The 20316-nt window shown below is 49.7% G+C and overlaps 1 protein-coding gene and 1 pseudogene across 1 annotated transcript in view; one reads left to right on the top strand and one right to left on the bottom strand.

Moving 5' to 3' along the window:
- LOC123356693 overlaps nucleotides 1–20316 on the top strand; it is a 200773-nt pseudogene that overhangs the window by 133995 nt on the left and 46462 nt on the right.
- Nucleotides 13839–20316, bottom strand: part of LOC123356631 — an 871996-nt gene continuing 865518 nt past the window's right edge. The window contains 1 exon segment of the mRNA XM_044999988.1: nucleotides 13839–15147. Within this exon segment, the coding sequence (XP_044855923.1) occupies nucleotides 14034–15147 (1114 nt within the window). The 3' untranslated portion in view covers nucleotides 13839–14033.

Here is a 20316-nt window from a genome sequence, read left to right on the forward strand (position 1 = left end):
TGAGCTCTCCAAGCTCAGGATTGTTCCCTGCAGTTGTGAAATCATTATGGCAGATGTCACTCATGGCTTCCCTCCTACCCTGACTGACAACTTGCAGCAGGTCCCTCCCCGGTCTTGCTTTCCCCTGCGTGTTCTGGTGAGATGTGGACCAAAACTGATCCCTTCCTCTCTCCTCTGGGGAAGGGTTTGAGGAAAATCAGCTCCTGAGAGGTTTGATCTCTCCCACACATATTTTGCCTTGTTCATCCCTTTTTCCATTCCTCTGTTTGAGATTTCCTCTCTTTCTGGTGCAAGTAGTGACCTATGTCTGGATTCTCTCTGTCTCCCATTAGGTGATGGGATGGTGAGTGAGAATGAGGAGGAGAAACCCCAACAGGAAGACGCTGAGCAAGTAGAACCACATGGAATGTTATCAGGAAGATCCAAAGGGAATGTTTCCAGGAGTTGTGCACTCCCAGAAAACACACAAACCTGTGAGACTCAGCAGAGGCCAGAGGAAAACTTCAGTAGCCACCCAGACCTTACTGGAAATGAGAGAATCACCTTGGAAGAGACACGCTACACATGCCATGAGTGTGGGAAAAGCTTCAGTGGGACCTCTGACCTTCTCACACATCAGAAAATCCACAGTGGAGAGAGACCTTTCATGTGCTCTGAGTGCGGGAAAAGCTTCAATCGGAGCTCTTCTCTTATCACGCATTGGAGAGTCCACACGGGTGAGAAACCGTATGGATGCTCTGAGTGCGGGAAATGCTTCAATTGGAGCTCCCATGTTATCAGGCACAGGAGAATCCACACCGGTGAGAAACCTTATGGATGCTCCGAGTGCGGGAAACGCTTCAATCGGAGCTCACACCTCATCAGACATCGTAGAATCCACACGGGAGAGACGCTCTACGCATGCTCTGAGTGCGGGAAAAGCTTCAATCAGAGTTCTGCCTTGATCACACATCAGAGAATCCACACTGGGGAGACGCCTTATACGTGCTCCGAGTGCGGGAAAAGCTTCAATCAAAGCTCAAACCTTATCAGACATCAGCGAATCCACACGGGAGAAACGCCCTACGCATGCTCCGAGTGCGGGAAAAGCTTCAATGACAGCTCAGCCCTGATCACACATCAGAGAATCCACACGGGAGATAAACCATATGGATGCCCCGAGTGCGGGAAACGCTTCAATCTGAGCTCAACCCTTATTAGACATCAGCGAATCCACACAGGAGAAATGCCCTACGCGTGCTCCGAGTGCGGGAAAAGCTTTAGTCAGCGCTCACACCTTATCATACACCGGAGAATCCACACCGGAGAGAAACCCTACACGTGCTCCGAGTGCGGGAAACGCTTCAGTGATAGCTCAGCCCTCACCACACATCAGAGAATCCACACGGGTGAGAAACCTTATGGGTGCTCTGAGTGCGGGAAAAGCTTCAATCAAAGCTCGACCCTTATTAAACATCAGAAAATCCATATGAGAAAGAACTGTAATAAATCCCTTGAATAGGGCTGGCCAAAGATTTGATTTTTTTTTTTTAATGTAGTGATCTGTGCACCATCTTCACTGTGGTCTCTCAGCTCCACCAGATGAGTTGCCTGCTTCTGCCTTTTGCAGCTCACCCTTCTTTGGGGTCAGTCCTGTGATCTTTTCTATTAACTCCTTTCCTTCTGAGTCGTAGGAGTGTGTGTCCCTCCAGCCAGGAATGTTCATCAGCTCCAGGTGGGGGAGAGGTTTGATCCCAACAAGCTACACTGAGGCAAAAACTACCTGTGCCTGACATCCTCTAGGGCTGCACATGGCGTTGGCTGCTCAAGTTAGTGATCTTGGGGTAAAAAGACAATTATAGTTGCATGGCCTGGGTAAAAATCTCTGATTGAGGTTTCAGCATCACTAACTATGCACCTGCCTCCGTGGTTGCTCTTTTAGGGTTTATAAGGGTTGGTTTTCTGCTGTATTAATCTGATGGTTTGACTAAACTGACGACTTGATTCCAATGCAATATCCTTGTTAACTCATTGATTTCCTGATTTGACCTGAACTTTATCACTGTGTTGTTTAACCCTTAGCTGAGTGGTGTCTAGAGTCATTTAGCCTTAGTGACGTGCGCTCTTGGCTTTATTTGTTCATGTTAATAAAACCTGTAACTGGGACGTTGGGTCATTTCTTTCAATAAGCAACCGGGGCTGGAACTTTTCTTTGTATATTTCCCTTTAATTCAATCTCCATTTTCTTCATTTCACACTGTTCTAAGTTAAGGAACGTGCAGCAACAAACACTGACACAGACCTGTTGCTGCCCCGTTCTGTGCAGAGAACAAACCCCTCCTGGAGCCGGGATTGTCTCACTGGACTGGAAATACAGACGCATGTTCCCAAGCTTTGCTGTCTTTCTCCAATCCTGGCATGAGGGTGACACCTACAGCTCCTTGTAATCACGCCTGGCAGGCAGGAGCCCCCTATGTGCATTGCCTGGGGAGCAGGGGGGTCTGGGACACACTGGGGGCTATTTACCCAGAGCTCAGGAGCAATCTGCTCAGGGGTGATGCAGGAGAAAAGAGCTGGGCGCTGCTTTCCCCCCATATTTCTCCTTATCCCCTTTCAGGCTCTCTCTCCTCTTTCCCTTTCTTCCCCCACCCTCTGGCAGGGAGACGTGGTCACTTCCCTGCTCCCAGGGGTGCTCACTCTCCCGTAGCTGGATTGGCCCCCGAGTGCTAATAGGAGCGAGAGCCTGGGGGCGGGTCAGTCCCTGCAGCGGCTCTGGGACACACAGGGGCAGGAGGAGGAGCAGAGATGGGGCTAGTTCCCACCTCAGACAATCCCTGGCCCGGTGGGTGCGGCAGCTGCAGCCTGGGTTGGGCTTGAAGGGGCCAGAGCAGTGGGGTGTGGGGGGCTGGCAGGAAGCAAGGCAGGAAAAGAGCCGTGGGGCAGCTCCCGGAGGCAGGGCTCTGTAAGGTACCAGCCACTGCTGCCTCCAGAGTGCGCTGGGAGCCGGGGCTGAGCTCCGGGCTGCTGCTGCGGCCCCAGCGGGGCTGGGCCAGGGACAGACTTTCACTGAAGCACCTTCTGCGCCCGTCCGAGGTGGGGACTTTCTCCAGCTGGACCCAGCCCCAGGCTCTGCTGCCCCTGGCCCCAGGGCAGCTGCCGGGGCCAGAGAGACCCCGGGGCCAGCGCTGGGTGGGTAGGACCCAGACGCCACCCAAAGGCTCCGGGAGCAGCTCATCGCGCAGCCTCTGGGGATCTGCCCCTGGGCAGGGAACGTGCCTGGGCGGGACCTGGCCAGTGATGGAGCCGCTGTGAGAAACTGCTGGCGGGGGAGGGATAGCTCAGTGGTTTGAGCATTGGCCTGCTAAACCCAGGGCTGTGAGTTCAATCCTTGAGGGGGCCACTTAGGCATCTGGGGCAAAAATTGGTCCTGCTAATGAAGGCAGGGGCTGGACTCAATGACCTTTCAGGGTCCCTTCCAGCTCTAGGAGATTGGTATATCTCCAATTATTACCTTTATTACCTGTAGGAATTGGCTACTCAGGGTGCACTGAGCATGCTCAGTAACATCTGCTGAAGCCACTGCCCTGCACCCTGCCCTTACTTGGAATCAGCTGCTGCAGATGGCTATTTACAGGGGTGGCCAGGATCTGAGGAGGGGGCGGAAATGGCCGGGGGGGGGGGCTGTAAAGAGGCAGGGTTGGGAGGGGGCTGAGGTGCAAAATCAGTGATGGGGGAATGGAGCATGGGGTTAAGCCCAGGGTGAAGGAGCTGCCAGATGCTGACAGGCAGGGGCAGAAGGGGGAGCAGTTACCCTGGTGGGCTGAGACACCCGTGTTTGCAAAAATATGGGGGGACAGAGGGGCTTTTTCATTTCCCCTCCCACCGACAGCACCTCTCAGCACGGGCTTCCCAGGGCTGAGGTCTTAAAGGCACAGGCACCCCAGCTCCTCTCTGTCTGATATCAGAGGGGGAGCCGTGTTAGTCTGGTTCTGTAGAAGCAGCAAAGAATCCTGTGGCACCTTATAGACAGACGTTTTGGAGCATGAGCTTTCGTGGGTGAATACCCACTTCTTCGGATGCAAAACAGTTTCTCTGTCTGATGTCACCTACCGAGGTGCTGCAGGAGGCTTGAGTCAGTGAAATATTTTACAGAAACAAAAAAAACCCCTGATCAGTGTATCTGGCTGCATAACGTCACCCCTGTCAAGTTTTTAGCAAATTAGGACAAGTCATCAAATAGGAACCACCATATGTATCAGTAGCTGCTGCTGGTAGCAGATCACAGCCCGTCTGCTGGTGGGGAACAAAAGATGCATCCAGAGGGAGAGAGATCAGTCCTCAACCCTCCCACCATTATTTATACATTAGTCATACAATTACATGTCACTTAAAGAAACCTTGTTAAGCAAGCAGGTTCAGCGGTCAAGCAAGAGGTTTCCTTCTGGTCCTCGATTAACCAGGTGTGTGTTTTTTCCCCTAGAGTTTGCAGCCTTGAGACCCTGTCAGACACATTCCTGAGGGCACATCCTGCTCTTCTAAAATGCATGTATCAGCAACTTCACCACAATTCTTATCAGGAAGGACACAGGGTCAAGCTGCCCTTCCTGTGGCACCCAAAACCCCCTCCCCTCCTGCCTTGGTTAAGCCGAGGCTGCTGCATGGCCATTTTACTCCCTGTGACTGGGCTGCTTTTAGCAATAAGTGATGGTGGTTTTAGGCACTTTACTGGTTTGCCAAAATCTCCCTGGGCAGCATCAGTCTTCACTGCAGAGGATGTGAGGGACTTTCCGACCCCTGAACCATTCTTTTTAGGTGGCAAATCTGCGGAAATGTCCCAGAGTGGGGTGTCTAGAGAGGAGGTTTTGGAACAACTTGATGATTTAAATATTAATAAGTCAGCAGGGTTCCATGGTAGTCACCCAATAGTGCTGAAGGAACCTGAATGTGAAAAGTGCACAACTACTGACAGCAGTATGTAACCTACCACTGAAATCAGCCACTGTACAAGATGACTGGAGATAGCTAACGTCATACCAATTGTTTTAAAGGGCTCCAGAGGCAATCCTGGCAGTTAGAGGCTGGTCCGCCTAACGTCAGTGCCAGGCGCATTGGTTGAAAACCGTAGTAAACGACAGAACGATGAGAGAGACAGATGAAAACAATTTGTTGGGTATGAGTCAACGTGGGTTTTGTAAGGAGAAATCGTGCCTCACCAATCTATTAGAATTCTCTGAGTGGGTCGACACACATGGACAAGGGGGATCCAGTGGATTCGTGTACTTGGAATTTCAGAAAGATTTTGACAAGCTCCCCACCAAAGACTCTTAAGTAAAGTAAGCGGTCGTAGCATAAGAGACTCCCGAGTGAATTATGCACCGGAAAAAAAATGTGCACAATTTTTCAAAATTCTGCAAAACGCTGCCAAGTTTATTTGTCAATAAATAAATGTGGCTCCAGTGTGGCAGGGGGGAGCACGGGTCACTGGCTGCATGGAGGTGGGAGATCACCCTGAAGCCCCCACGTCCCCCAGTACAGGAACTCAGCAGTAGGGCTGCACCTGACCCCGACACAGTGCAAGGGGCCTGCCCCAGAAACACCCCGAGGCCCTGCCCCCCCGTGCCAGGTGCACCAGGTGTGGCCAGGCAGGCTCATCCCAGCAGGTTCTTAGTGTGGGGAGAGCGGTTCCTGTGTGGGGCAGGCAGGTGGCTCAGTGGGAGATCTGGATGCACAGGGGCTTGTTTGGGGTGGGGAGGGGTTTCCGGGTGCCAGGGCAATGGGATTCTGCAGGGGATCCAGGTGATGGTGGTTGGGCTCAGCGGGGGGCTCTGGGTGTGGGGAAATGGGGTTTGGCAAGGGGGGGTCTGGTTGTGGGGGCTGAGGGGGTCCAGGTGCTGGGGGAGTGGGACTTGATGGGGTGGGGGTGCAGCTGGTTGGGGCTCGGTGGGGGACTTGTAGGAGGGGCCAGGTGTAGGGGGGTAGGGCTTGTCTGGGTGAGGGTTTGATGGGGGAGCCCCGGCTGCTGCCGAGGGGATGCCCCATACCAGGCCCCCACTTCCCCCGACAATTCCCCTATTCCCTTGTCTTCTCCATCCCCTGCCCTATTCCATGCAGAATCCCCCCAGGAGTAACGAGAGAGACGGCCCTCTCATGGGTCAGTAACTGGTTAAATGACAGGAAACAGCGGGTAGGAATCAATGGTCAGTTTTCACAGTAGAGAGAGGTAAAGCGGGGGGTCCCCTGGGGATCTGTACTGGGGCCACTCTTGTTCAACATATTCATAAATGAGCTGGAAACAGAGAGATGGCAACGTCTGCAGCTGATGCAAAGTTACCCAAGATAGTTAAATCCAAAGCAGACTGTGAAGAGGTACAAAGGGGTCTAAAAAAATGGGGGTGATTGAATTTCATCTGCCATGTTGTTGCCCAGGCTTGATAAATGCAAAGTAATGCAGATTAGACAACATAATCCCAACTCTACATATCAAATGATGGGGTCTAAATTAGCTGTTACCACTCAAGAAAGCGATCTTGGTGTCATTGCTGATGGCTCTCTGAAAACAGCCACTCAATGTGCCATGACAGTCAAAAAAGCTAAAAAATGCTAGGACCCATTCTTGCAGTGGTAGGTAATAAGGCAGAAAATATCATAATGCCTCTAGATAAATCCATGGTACGCCCCACTCTAAATACTGCATGCAGTTCTGGTCACCCCGTGTCAGAAAGGGATATATTAGAATTGGAAAAGGTGCAGAGAAGGACAACAAAAATGATTAGTGTTGCGGAGCAGCGTCCCTATGAGAAGAGATGAAAAAGTCTGGGCGGGTTCAGCCTGGAATAGAGACGACTAAGGGCAGATATGCTAAAGGTCTATAAAATCATGACTGGTGTGGAGAAAGTGGCTCAGGAAGTTATTAACCCCTTCACAGAACTCAGAAACCAGGGGTCATGTGACAAAATTAACAGGCAGCAGATTTATAACAAAGAAAAGGAAGTACTTTTTCATACAATGCACAGTCATCCTGTGGAAAAAAATAGACAAGTTGACGGAGAATAGGTCCATCAGTGGCTTTGCCAAGATGGTCAGAGATGCAAGCCCATGCTCTGGGTGTCCCTAAGCCTGAGTGACTGCGCCGTGCTGTGAGTACCGGTATCTTCTGTTCATTCCCTCTGAAGCATCGGGGCTTGGCTACTGTCAGAAGCCAGGATACTGCACCAGATGGGACCATCGTTCTGCCCCAGTGTGGCCGTTCTTACGTTATCAGTTTGGCATTTGCTGATCTGAAGTTCCAAGTTGTATGGTTATTCCCTTGGTTAATAATGCTCCCCGAAAGGGGCAGTCTGCCGTACACCAGCTGAGCTCCATGCCGTAATCAGAACCAGAGTGGGAGCCGCAGTTGGGTGCAGGAAAATGTTATCAGAGCAAGGTGCTTTTGGGCAAAAGCTTGTTTCAGGAGGGCTCTAGCTCAGGAACCTCTGGAACAATGAACCCCATCTTCAGACCACTAACCCTGCCCGGCCCCCACATGCTGAGCAGTGTATTTCAGGACAATGCGAGTAAGCAGGTAAACTGTAGAGAAATTACAATAGTTGGCTTTTAGACAGCCAACAGGCTTTTTCAGGTGCAGGGAGATTAGTGAAAGCTGCATAGCCTGTCAACGTGCTTCATTCCTCAGAAGGGATCAGGCCTGGGATCCTCGTCTCTCTTAGGTGGCTTACATAATATAAGAACGTAAGACTGGCTACACTGTGTCAGACCCATGGTCCATGGTGCTGCCTGAGTGACCAGTGCCCCAGGCGTCAGAGGGCGTGAACAGAACCCGCTTGTTGACCTGAAAGGTGATGAACTTCCACCCTTACCTTTAAACTCCATTATTGTTGATTCCAGCTTACCACACCTCTGGGCAAATCAGGTGTGAACCACTCCTGTGATACAGGCCTGTCCCAATCCAGCTGAAGTGAGGCAGACTTTGAGCCAATGTCAGTTTGGAAAAGGCCCGTTTAACCCAGGTTTCTCACAGTTTCCACTGTTGTGAACCGCATGAAATATGCGGATGCGAACCCCAATGATATCAAACATGAAAGAAACACAAGGCCAGTTCTGGGAAGGATTCCAGAGCCAGGCTGAGGGTTAAACAGCTGCGCTCTAACAGCTGGCCTCCTCAGCACCCATAAAAATAACTGGCTGCAAAAACAGAACAAAAACAAAATTAAAAAAAACAAAACCAACCAACCAACCCAGAAAAGCTACCGTCATGCATCCATCTCCTGCCCGATGTGACGTCTTTGCTTTGCAAACAAGAGACCTGGGGAACGCTGTGACTGTTATACCAACTGAATAAAAAGTTACACATCTTGGCTCAGATAACTTTCCTCTTAACAGACGATTTATTTTAAAGCTTATCAAAATCAATTCCATTTGAAATAGAAATAATTACGGTCTATACTGGGTCTCTATTCTCACACAGGCTATTTCTCTCACCTATTCCCCCACTCTAATTCCTTTGGAGTGAGGGTTTAATTTCAGGATTAGCCTCCATTTCCTATGTAGTAGGAGGGGGCAGGGAGAGAATGAGAAGAAAACTTTGAGGTTTATAATATAATTCAGGTTATCACATAATCAGTCTCTTACTTTACACTAATTTACTTCATGTTTAATTCCATGTTCACTGGTAAAAAATTATTACAAAATATAAACCTATAGGGCTGTTTCCACCCAGTCAGCTTTGTGCGAAGACACATTCTACCATAACCTAGGAGCCTTCCATTTCTGTGAGTTCATTTCTCCCTGGGGCTTCTCCCAGAAGTGTGGGGGGAAGGGGTCTCGCACGACGTGGGAAGGCTGCATCATGAGAAAAACCACCTGTGCTCTATTTTCACACTTGCTAATCCTTCACAGTAGCAGCAGGAGGAGAAGTGTTAACAAATGCATTAGACTCTAGAGCAAAACTAAGAGACCAAACCACAGACTCTGGACTCCGCATTCATGTATCCTGCAGTCTGAACTTGGAAACTGATACATTCCCTCATTGGCTACCATCATTTCCCAGCATGGAAGTGCTTCTTGTCCAACAAGGCAGCCAGATTGGGACCTGTGGGCATGGAATGGCTCTGAAGGAAGCTCCTCCACTCCTGTCTGTTTCTGACAAGTCTTTCAATGGCTCCCAAGCTGTGCCCCAGGTTTTTCAGCTCAATTTCCACAGCTCTTTGACGTGTTTTTGGGCAGCTTCATTTTCGCTTGCCTTCAGGTGTCCATCTTATTGCTGTTCTGGTGATGGAATCAGTTTCCTTCCGAAGCACATGGACAATCTATCTCCAATGCCTCCTGGCAATGGTGGTGCGCAGATCCTCTTGGCGGCACTGTGTCAATAGATCTTGGTTTGAGATTGTTCTGGGCCAAAAGATGGGCAGGATTTTTCTGAGGCAGGTTGTATGGAAGGCAGACAGTTTGGACATGTCATGCTTTCACATTCCCCTGCATTCGGCACTATAAAGTGGTGTTGAAAATACTCAGCTCTGTTAAATCTTGAGTTTGGTTTTGGTGTTGTATTTTGATGATTTCCAGATTGTATTTAAGCTCCTGAAGGTGTTCTTGGCTTTACTGATTTTGTTCCGGATGTCCTGGCTTGTTCCACCGTCCTGGCTGATGGTGCTACCCAAGTATGTGACTCTTTCTATGTTGGTGGGAACATAATCGTCTATCTGTACTGGTGATGCTGAGGCAATATTAAAGGTCATGAGATCCATCTTATTGTGGTTGATTTTCAGTCCAATTTCCTGAAGGTGTCGAGTCCATTTGTTTTTTCTTGTATATGGTGTTGGGTATGTGATAGGAGAGCAATATCATCTGCGAAGTCCAGATCTTCAAGGGATGAGAAAGGTGTCCATTTAATGCCTCTTGGCATGTCTTCTGTTGTACGCCGCATTACCCAGCTGATGGCAACACTGAAGAGTATTTCAGGCACGACACACCCCTGACATACTCCTGTTTTGACTTTGAAACTGCGCTCACTGCGATCAACGCTGCATGTGAAGTTGAAATAGTGAGGTATAACTCCCCCAACTATGCCCATTTCCTTCTTTAATCTGGTGGCACAGATTTTAATGAGGGACTAAATTCAGGTGCGGCTCAGAATCCCTGTAAAACACCAAATGTCAGGTCTCTATTAGGTATCTTTCTGCAGCTATAGCACATTCAACAGGGATTTCATTTTCTACACATTTGCCAGGGTATATCCCAGGGTGAGCTCAACAGAAATATCATCCATTTTCTCTCTTTCTACCTAGACAGGGATTGCATTTCCCAAATAATAGGCAACATGCAGCTAATGAGGAAGGAGATCTCTTCAGGCGCCACCTCCTGCAGGGCCTGGGCCACAACTGCTTTGGGAGCCCAATGTCGGGGCATTTTGCTTAGTTCCAAGTCATTTACTAGCGAATCCTCCTCCCAGCCCTTTAGAAAAAATATTGACCTAACCAACTGAACAACAGGGGGATCATATGCATTTATTTCCACAATTTGTGCTTTGCTGGTTTTCACCATTTCAGAATGGAAAGTAAAAGTGCTGCCGTCTCCTTGGTAGCACGCCCAACAGATCATCAGGAGAGAATATTCCAATCTAATTGCACTTGAACTTCCCCCGGGGCATCATGGAGGGGAGGGGAATTACTGTTTTAGCAAAGTATCAGAGGGGTAGCCGTGTTAGTCTGGTTCTGTAGAAGCAGCAAAGAATCCTGTGGCACCTTATAGACTAACAGACGTTTTGCAGCATGAGCTTTCGTGGGTGAATACCCACTTCGTCGGATGCAAGTGGTGGAAATTTCCTGGGGCAGGTATATATAAGCAAGCAAGAAGCAAGCTAGAGATAACGAGGTTAGATCAATCAGGGTGGATGAGGCCCTGTTCTAGCAGTTGAGTGAAAACCAAGAGAGGAGAAACTGGTTCTGTAGTTGGCAAGCCATTCACAGTCTTTGTTTAGTCCTGAGCTGGTGGTGTCAAATTTGGAGATGAACTGGAGCTCAGCAGTTTCTCTTTGAAGTCTGGTCCTAAAGTTTTTTTGCTGTAGGATGGCCACCTTAAGATCTGCTATTGTGTGGCCAGGGAGGTTGAAGTGTTCTCCTACAGGTTTTTGTATATTGCCATTCCTAATGTCTGATTTGTGTCCATTTATCCTCTTCCTTAGAGACTGTCCAGTTTGGCCGATGTACATAGCAGAGGGGCATTGCTGGCATATGATGGCATATATTACATTGGTGGAAGTGCAGGTGAATGAACCGGTGATGTTGTGGCTGATCTGGTTTGGTCCTGTGATGGTGTTGCTGGTGTAGATATGTGGGCAGAGTTGGCATCGAGGTTTGTTGCATGGATTGGTTCCTGAGCTAGAGTTACTATGGTGCGGTGTGCAGTTGCTGGTGAGAATATGCTTCAGGTTGGCAGGTTGTCTGTGGGCGAGGACTGGCCTGCCACCCAAGGCCTGTGAAAGTGTGGGATCATTGTCCAGGATGGGTTGTAGATCCCTGATGATGCGCTGGAGGGGTTTTAGCTGGGGACTGTATGTGATGGCCAGTGGAGTCCTGTTGGTTTCTTTCTTGGGTTTGTCTTCCAGTAGGAGGCTTCTGGGTACACGTCTGGCTCTGTTGATCTGTTTCCTTATTTCCTCGTGTGGGTACTGTAGTCTTGAGAATGCTTGGTGGAGATTTTCTAGGTGTTGGTCTCTGTCTGCGGGGTTAGAGCAGATACGGTTGTACCTCAGTGCTTGGCTGTAGACAATGGATCTTGTGGTGTGTCCATGATGGAAACTGGAGGCATGAAGGTAGGCATAGCGGTCGGTAGGTTTTCGGTATAGGGTGGTGTTGATGTGACCATCACTTATTTGCACCGTGGTGTCTAGGAAGTGGACCTCCCGTGTAGATTGGTCCAGGCTGAGGCTGATGGAGGGGTGGAAGCTGTTGAAATCGTGGTGGAATTTTTCCAGAGTCTCCTTCCCATGGGTCCAGATGATGAAGATGTCATCAATGTAGCGTAGGTAGAGAAGGGGCGTGAGTGGACGGGAGCTGAGGAAGCGTTGTTCCAGGTCGCCCATAAAAATATTGGCATATTGTGGGGCCATACGGGTGCCCATAGCGGTGCCACTGATCTGGAGATATAGGCTATGGCTACATTAGCGCTTCAAAGCGCTGCTGCGGCAGCGCTCCCGCGGCAGCGCTTTGAAGCGCTAAGTGTAGTCAAAGCGCCAGCGCTGGGAGAAAGCTCTCCCAGCGCTGTCCATACTCCACCTCCCTGTGGGGAATAACGGACAGCGCTGGGAGCCGCGCTCCCAGCGCTGGGGCTTTGACTACACTGGCGCTTTGTAGCGCCGCAATTTGCAGCGCTGCAGAGGGTGTTTTTTCACACCCTGCTGCAGCGCTGCAAATTTGCAAGTGTAGCCATACCCATATATTGTCAGCAAATTTGAAATAGTTGTGTGTGAGGATAAAGCCACAGAGCTCAGCAACCAGGTGTGCTGTGGCAAATGGTCCCTTGTCTCAAAGTCCCAAACAAATCTGAGTGACATGCTGCCAAATAAAACTAATATGCAACTATGTAACCAAATGGTGCTCAGGAAAGCGAGAAACCTGCAACACCCAGAAGCGTATGATACTCCCGCGGGAATCCTGTGCTAGACATGGATTCGGCACGTGTACAGTGGCTCAGAATTCCTCCAGGTGTAATTAAGACACTTCCAGTTTCATATAAAATGAAATTCCAGAGCAGGTTACAACTAATGACTCAAAATAAGAACAGAATCTTGCCCTGAGTTCTCCTCCGATGTATTCAAACCTGCTTCACACAGCATCACCTTATTACAAGACATTTCCCATCATCATAACAGGGGAAAACAGCCAGCCTTCCTGCCTGCAAACAAAACTCCCAAAGCAGCAAGGAAAAGGGCAGAAGCAGCTTTGCCAATAGATAAAAACAGGACTTGAAACACAGAATGAATACCCTGTGTTTCCCCTCCGACTGTGACACTTGAATCCCCAGCCCCAACGAGACTGACTGAGAATCGAAGTGCAGTACCTAGCACAGAGAGCAGAGAACACCGCATCACGTGGAGTGGGAGGTGGGAAGATAGCGTGTGACTAGGATAATAATAAATAATATAATAATAATTGGAGATATACCAATCTCTTAGAACTGGAAGGGACCTTGAAAGGTCATTGAGTCCAGCCCCCTGCCTTCACTAGCAGGACCAATTTTTGCCCCAGATCCCTAAATGGCCCCCTCAAGGATTGACCTCACAACCCTGGGTTTAGCAGGCCAATGCTCAAACCACTGAGCCTATCCCTCCCTCCTCATTGTGGTTGACACAGAAGCTAAAGCTGCTGGGCTGAGGAGGGCTAGTGATGGTGACTGATTCAGAGGGAAAAATGACATTTTCCTCTAGCCCTGTTCCTGCTCTTTGTTATAGTTCAATATATTTCAAACGAGGAAAATGGTAGAAGAGAGATCTGCTCTGCAGCACAACCCAAAGCAACAGCAGAGCAACTGGGAAGGAGACAATTTGCCCCCCCAAAGGGAGAAATAAACAACTAAGAAATGGGGGAACAGTATAACCGTGATGCTCAGGGTTTGTTTAGACTAGGAAAAGTGATGGCGTTTAGGTCAGGTCACGGGGAAAGCTAATGCCAACCCCTGCACCTGGGCTCCCTCTGCTCTACAACTATAATTGTCTTTTACACCAAGATCACTAACTTGAGCAGCCAACGCCATGTGCAGCCCTAGCGGATGTCAGGCACAGGTAGTTTTTGCCTCAGTGTAGCTTGTTGGGATCAAACCTCTCTCCCACCTGGAGCTGATAAACATTCCTGGCTGGAGGGACACACACTCCTACGACTCAGAAGGAAAGGAGTTGATAGGAAAGATCACAGGACTGACCCCAAAGAAGGTGAGCTGCAAAAGGCAGAAGCAGGCAACTCATCTGGGGGAGCTGAGACACCACAGTGAAGATACTGATTTTTGTACTATGTAGGAATTAGCAAATGTGATTTAAAAAAAAAAAAAATCTTTGGCTAGTCCTAGTGAAGGGATTTATTATAGTTCTGTGTCAGGTGGCTTTTCTGATGTCTAGTAAGCGCTGAGCCCTGACTGAAGCTTTTCCCGCACTCGGAGCACGTGTAGGGCATCTCTCCTGTGTGGATTCGCTGATGTGTGACCAGGGCTGAGCTGTGACTGAAGCTTTTCCCGCACTCCGAGCACATATAAGGTGTCTCTCCGGTGTGGATTCGCCAATGTGTGATAAGGTTTGAGCTCTGATTGAAGCTTTTCCCACACTCAGAGCACGTGTAGGGCGTCTCCCCTGTGTGGATTCTCCGGTGTCGAATAAGGGCTGAGCTGTGGCTGAAGCTTTTCCCGCACTCAGAACATCTGTAGGATGACATGCCAGTGTGAATTCTCTGATGTGTGATAAGGTTTGAGCTCCGATTGAAGCTTTTCCCGCACTCGGGGCACGTGTAGGGCGTCTCCCCCGTGTGGATTCTCTGATGCGTGATGAGGGCTGAGCTATAACTGAAGCGTTTCCCGCACTCGGGGCACATGTAGGGGGTCTCTCCAGTGTGGATTCTCTGATGCGTGGTAAGGGCTGAGCGCTGATTGAAGCGTTTCCCGCACTCAGGGCAGGTGTAGGGAGTCTCTCCCGTGTGGATTCGCCGATGCCTAATAAGGTTAGCACTCTGACTGAAGCTTTTCCCGCACTCGGCGCACGCGTAGGGCGTCTCTCCAGTGTGGGTTCTCTGATGTGTGATCAGGGCAGAGCTATGACCAAAGCTTTTCCCGCACTCAGGGCAGGTGTAGGGTGTTTCTCCCGTGTGGATTCTCCGATGTCTAATAAGGGCTGAGCTACGATTGAAGCTTTTCCCGCATTCCGAGCACGTGTAGGGCGTCTCCCCCGTGTGGATTCGCTGATGTGTGATAAGGGCAGAGCTCTGACTGAAGCTTTTCCCGCACTCCAAACATCCGTAGGGCGTCTCTCCCGTGTGAATTCTCCTGTGTGTGATAAGGTGTGAGCTCTGATTGAAGCTTTTCCCGCACTCAGAGCACGTGTAGGGCGTCTCTCCTGTGTGGATTCTCCAATGTGTGATCAGGGCAGAGCTCTGAGTGAAGCTTTTCCCGCACTCAGAGCAGGTGTAAGGTCTCTCTTCTCTGTGGATTCTCTGATGTGTGAAAAAGTCCAAATTCACTTTGAAGCTTTTCCCACACTCCTGGCATGTGTAGCGTGTCTCTTCCAAGTTAATTCTCTCATGTTCAATAAGGTCTGAGTGGCTACTGAAGTTTTCCTCTGGCCTCTGCTGAGTCTCACAGACTTTTGCTTTTTCTGGGAGTGCACAACTCCTGGAAACATTCCCTTTGGATCTTCCTGATAACGTTCCATGTGGTTCTACTTGCTCAGCGTCTTCCTGCTGGGGTTTCTCCTCCTCATTCTCACTCACCATCCCATCACCTGATCGGAGACAGAGCGAATCCAGGCATAGGTCACTCCCTGTGCCAGAAAGAAAGGAAATCTCAGGGAGAGGAATGGAAAAAGGGATGAACAAACCAAAATATGTGTGGGAGAGATCAAACCTCTCAGGAGCTGATTTTCCCCAAACCCTTCCCCAGAGGAGAGAGGAAGGGATCAGTTTTGGTCCACATCTCACCAGAACACTCAAGGGAAAGCGAGACCGGGGAGGGACCTGCTGCAAGTTGTCAGTCAGAATAGGAGGGAAGCCATGAGTGACATCTGCCATAGCGATTCCACATCTGCAGGGAACAATCCTGAGCTTGGAGAGCTCACAGGGTCTTTGTAGGGCATCCCAAATGTTTCCCGCATTCCTAAACAGTTGTTGAGTTGGTTTAACCAAGTCCTCACCTGTGCAGGCAGCTCTCGGGAGCACTTCTTTCTCAGAGCCCTGGAGGTCCGGGACCCACGGCTCTTCCCCTCGTTCCAGCTGCGAGATCACATCAGGTTTGGAAATTGGAAACCCTACTCCAGGCAAAGAAAACAAGGGAGGTCAGTGGAATTTGTGGGATACTTGTCACAAAGAATATTCCATGGTTTTAATCCCAGCTCATTTTTAAGCAGTAACATCCCAAGGCCAGCTTCCTTGGCTCCAAGTGGCAGGAGAGTTGTTATTATTATAAATCATATTAATTACCTTAGTGCCTCAGGGCCAACTAACAGCAGGTCCCCATTGTGCTAGGACAAGTACAAACAGAGAATAGTAGATGGCCCAGGCCCTGATGAATTTTCAATCTGAATGACGAGACAGACACAGAATGGGGGAAGGGGTGGAACCCACCAGCAGAGTGAACTATGTGAAGGCAGAGTGACCGATCTGATAAACGCAGGCATATATCCTGAGACTACTGTATTTAATGTTATGACTTGGGCCAGAGTTCTCTGGAAATTGCCGCTTTTACTGCATTTTTCCCCCCCAAAATGACTCTTCATTTCTGGAATCATGTTTCATATCCAGAATTGCTGGAGAGGGCATCCCTTGAGCAGACCATGGAGGCAGGTGAAATGTGTAGCTACCTGTGATGGGGGGGACTAGGCCCAGAGGCCCCCTGCTGAAGGCCTCAGGGTCCTGACACACCCGTCCCAGGTAAGGAGCAGTGGAGAGGTCCTCCAAGCAGGCTAGAGTGGCTGCAGGGGAAGCAGCCAATCAGGGCCCAGGAAGGCCCTATAAAAAGCAGCTACAGAGCCAGAAAGAGTGCAGTTCCTTGGAGGAGCGTGGCTGGACGAGGGAGCTGCAGTATTGTGGATGGCCCAGGGCTAGTAGAGACCGGGGGAGCAAGGAAGAACTCCTGGCTGGCTACTGGCCTGAGCTTAGAAGAATCCTGAGCTCGGGGTAAGACATTGGTGAAGGGACCCGGAGGACTGGGTGGGCCTGGGTCCCTCCCAAGAGGCCACCGGGTCAGGGCCTACAATTGGACATCCGTAAATCCCCAGAAGGGCACTGAACTGTCAGGGGGCCCAGCTGAAGGCTTGGGCCAAAACAGACGAAGGGAAGATGTCCTGTGGGTATGGCCCAATGGCAGGTCTGGGACCGGTTTAAAGACCGTGGACACACCAAACTAGAGGGGGCGCTTGCGAGAAGCGGGTGCTGACCCCATGACGTTACCCCGGAACTGTGACATCCCAAAAAATCGCATTTTGGGGAATTAGGGAATCTAGCGACTCAGGCGTAATGGGAGGGAGAATTAAACTCCCCCAGCGTGTGGAGAAAGCTGGGGAATTAAGCACTAAAATTCAGGAGCAACAGCCCCTAATTCTTCCGGGAAAGGAGAAGGTCAGAAACAAGAACTGGGCCAGGCAGCCTCAGGAGGGACCGGCTCAGAGAGCCAAGGAGCCGGGAGGGAAGACAGCTTGTGGCTGCTGCTGCAGATGGGGAGAACAAGATTCTTCCCCAAACATTCTCCCATTGACCCTGACCTGATTTAATGCCCCAGTTTCATGTCTCGTGGGCACTGCTCTGCCAGCCAGAGGTGAAAGGGCACAGGCAGAGAATGGTTTATTAGCGCGGAACATGCGTGGAGGGGCAAGGAGGTGAATATAATAAACGGGTTACTAAGCTTGCTACAGTTAAAGGCCTGTTCTATTAGGCTGAGGCTTTGTGGGAGCCGTTATGCTGAAGTCTGGGATTTACCTGAATAGGCCTAAGGAGACAATCCCAGGTCAGATATTTCGCACCCTCATTTTGAGAGACTAATGAGGAACCACAAGCGGGTGGAATATGCCACAGGATTCTGAAAGAAGGAAGTCTGGGGCGGGCTCTAGCAATTAGTTTGCTATGCAGTATCTCAGCAGTTGGATGCATTCATATATTAGAATGATTAATAAATCAGTGATGTAAATCATGAGTATTGAGGCTTGATGCTTAATTATGGACTTCCCAAAGGCCAGGTATGGTTTGGGGCAGCTATTGACATTATTGTAATCAGAGCGAAGGAGCAGATGTGGTATATCGCCATCCTATTACCATAAGAAACCAGAGAAAATACCTCTCCTAGTTACCAGTTTTTCATTTTGTCAGGTCCCTGGGACAGTGTAAACTGAAGCAGGGCCTCCCGTCTGATGGGCTCCCTTGCGCCTTGATCTGTTTCCAATGGTGTCCATAGTTTGTAAGTCCGCACCGTGCAAGCCCCTCTTTACTATACTTCTCTGACTGTAATCGTTACGTGTATTGATCCTTGCCTATGATTTCAACTATAAATCAAGTGTCTGTGTGTTTCACCCAATTTCATCTCCTCCAGTAACGGTGAGTAGCCATGTACAAGGGCGAGCTGCACCCCAACACGTCATCTTATCGGTGTAAACACTGTCCAGGCTACACCACCAGCCTGTGACATCATCAACAAAGTGCCCATGTGTGCCTGGGAAGGGGCCCTGCTCTGGGCGGGAGGATGCAGCAAGGACTCAGGGTCGGTGGCCGGGGTCGCTGTGCACAGAGATGGGGAGGTTATACGGGGAGGGGGGTAATGAGTGGGAGAGGGAGCTCAAGAGTTAAAATAATAATATTTGCGTGGGGGGGAATGTATAATGAAGTGAAACTGGACAGAAATAAAACTGGAGTGGAGGCTCTAAAGCAACAAGGCTTGGGCAGGGATTCAGGGTTAAAGGTCTGGGATCCCCCACAGCTCTAGATCCCCAAACCTCTCCTCCCTCCCACTGACCCACCCAGCCCACTTCCTGGGTGCCCTTCCCCCACACTCCCCTCCCCTTCTTCCCATTACTCTCAGCCGGCACCACCTCCCAGCACCTTGGGAGCTTCTTGTGTTCCCTCCTCATCTCTCACAACCTCCTCCCTCCCTGCTGCTTCTTAGCTCTAACCCTGCACACACCCTCCCCATGTCCTGGCACCCCAGAATTATCTACTCCCCCCTTCTCCTCCCCTCCCACGGCTCTGTTCTCCCTTCACCCGTGGGGTCCTGAATGGGAACATTATTCGCTCTCCTATCGAAAGAGGAGCTCATCTGACTGTCACACAAGCCAGGCATGAGTCACACACCTATTTACTCAACTTAATTCAGAATTCTACAGGCAGCATATTTTCCTCTTACAATGAGGAAAAGGCATGAAAGCTACAGTGATTAATGTATTTTAATGCATCCAGTAAGGATACTTTAAATACAATTTGTAAATGACTGACAGAATCAGAAATGCAAATGTCCAAAAAATTGTACCAGCAGGTGGGAGATAAGGTCAAAAAACGTGAACAAGGAAACTTGTCAAAACTTGTTTGATTACTCCTGGGGGAATTCTGCATCAATGCACGTGCACAGAATTCATGGCCCCCGCAGATTTCTTTGCTTACCCACAGAAAAATGACTATTGATGGGGAAGCAAAGGGAAGCCGCAAGAGCGGTCATTTGCCCACTCCCTGGCAGTGCAGACAGGTCACTTTGGGCACTCTGAGCAGCTGGTAGAGACGTAAATCACCGCCTGAGGGTGTGGGGCTGGGTAGTCGTGTGTGTGTTTGTGAGAGAGAGAGAGAGAGAAACTGTCCCTCTTGCTCGCTACTGCAGCATGCTTGGCGTGGAGGGGTAAGGGCTTGGGGCATTTCTGAATTGTTCCCGTTGTTCTTAGTGAATTCTCCCAGGAGTATAAAAGAGGTGTACAAATGTTAAGGCTCACATTGCCAGAATGGTGTAAAGGAATCTTATTCTAAAGGACAGTGTGGCCTTATAAATGCTTATGGTGCTCTAGTGATTAGAACTGGTCTAAATCTTTGGACTGAAAAAATTTCCTATCAAAACGTGCTCCATGAACTGAGCATACGGCTGCATCCATGTGTCGACTAATCCTTACACGTAACGAGTCAATACGAGCTACATTCCTATTAGACTGAGGGGGGTTGGTGATTTCCTCCCATGCTCCCATTCGCCATCCGTTGTATTGTAGCTTAAATAAATTACCAAAATAATTGAAACGAGCTGGATTCTATTGCATTATTTTGACCAAAAAAATGCAGATTTTTTTAAAATATTGTGCATAGAATTTAATATTTTGGTGCAGAATTCCCCCAGGAGCAGTGTAAGTAAAGGTATAAAGTTATTACTACTCAGGTTCTTCAGAGACCCCACAGCTTCTAATAACCCAGGGGAACAGGAACCCTTACCCAGCGAGGTCACATTCTCGTAGTTCTCCTGCATGACATCCCTGTAGAGGGCTCTCTGAGCGGGGTCCAGCAGAGCCCCCTCTTCCCTGGTGAAATACACAGCCACCTCCTCGAAGGTCACCGGCCCCTGAAAGAGCAAGAGTCCAACACTCAGGACCTGCTGCCCCACTCACAGCCCCACTATTCACGGAACAGCAGCACC

The sequence above is a fragment of the Mauremys mutica genome, chromosome 26 (assembly GCF_020497125.1).
Source record: "Mauremys mutica isolate MM-2020 ecotype Southern chromosome 26, ASM2049712v1, whole genome shotgun sequence".
Lineage (NCBI taxonomy): Eukaryota > Metazoa > Chordata > Testudines > Geoemydidae > Mauremys > Mauremys mutica.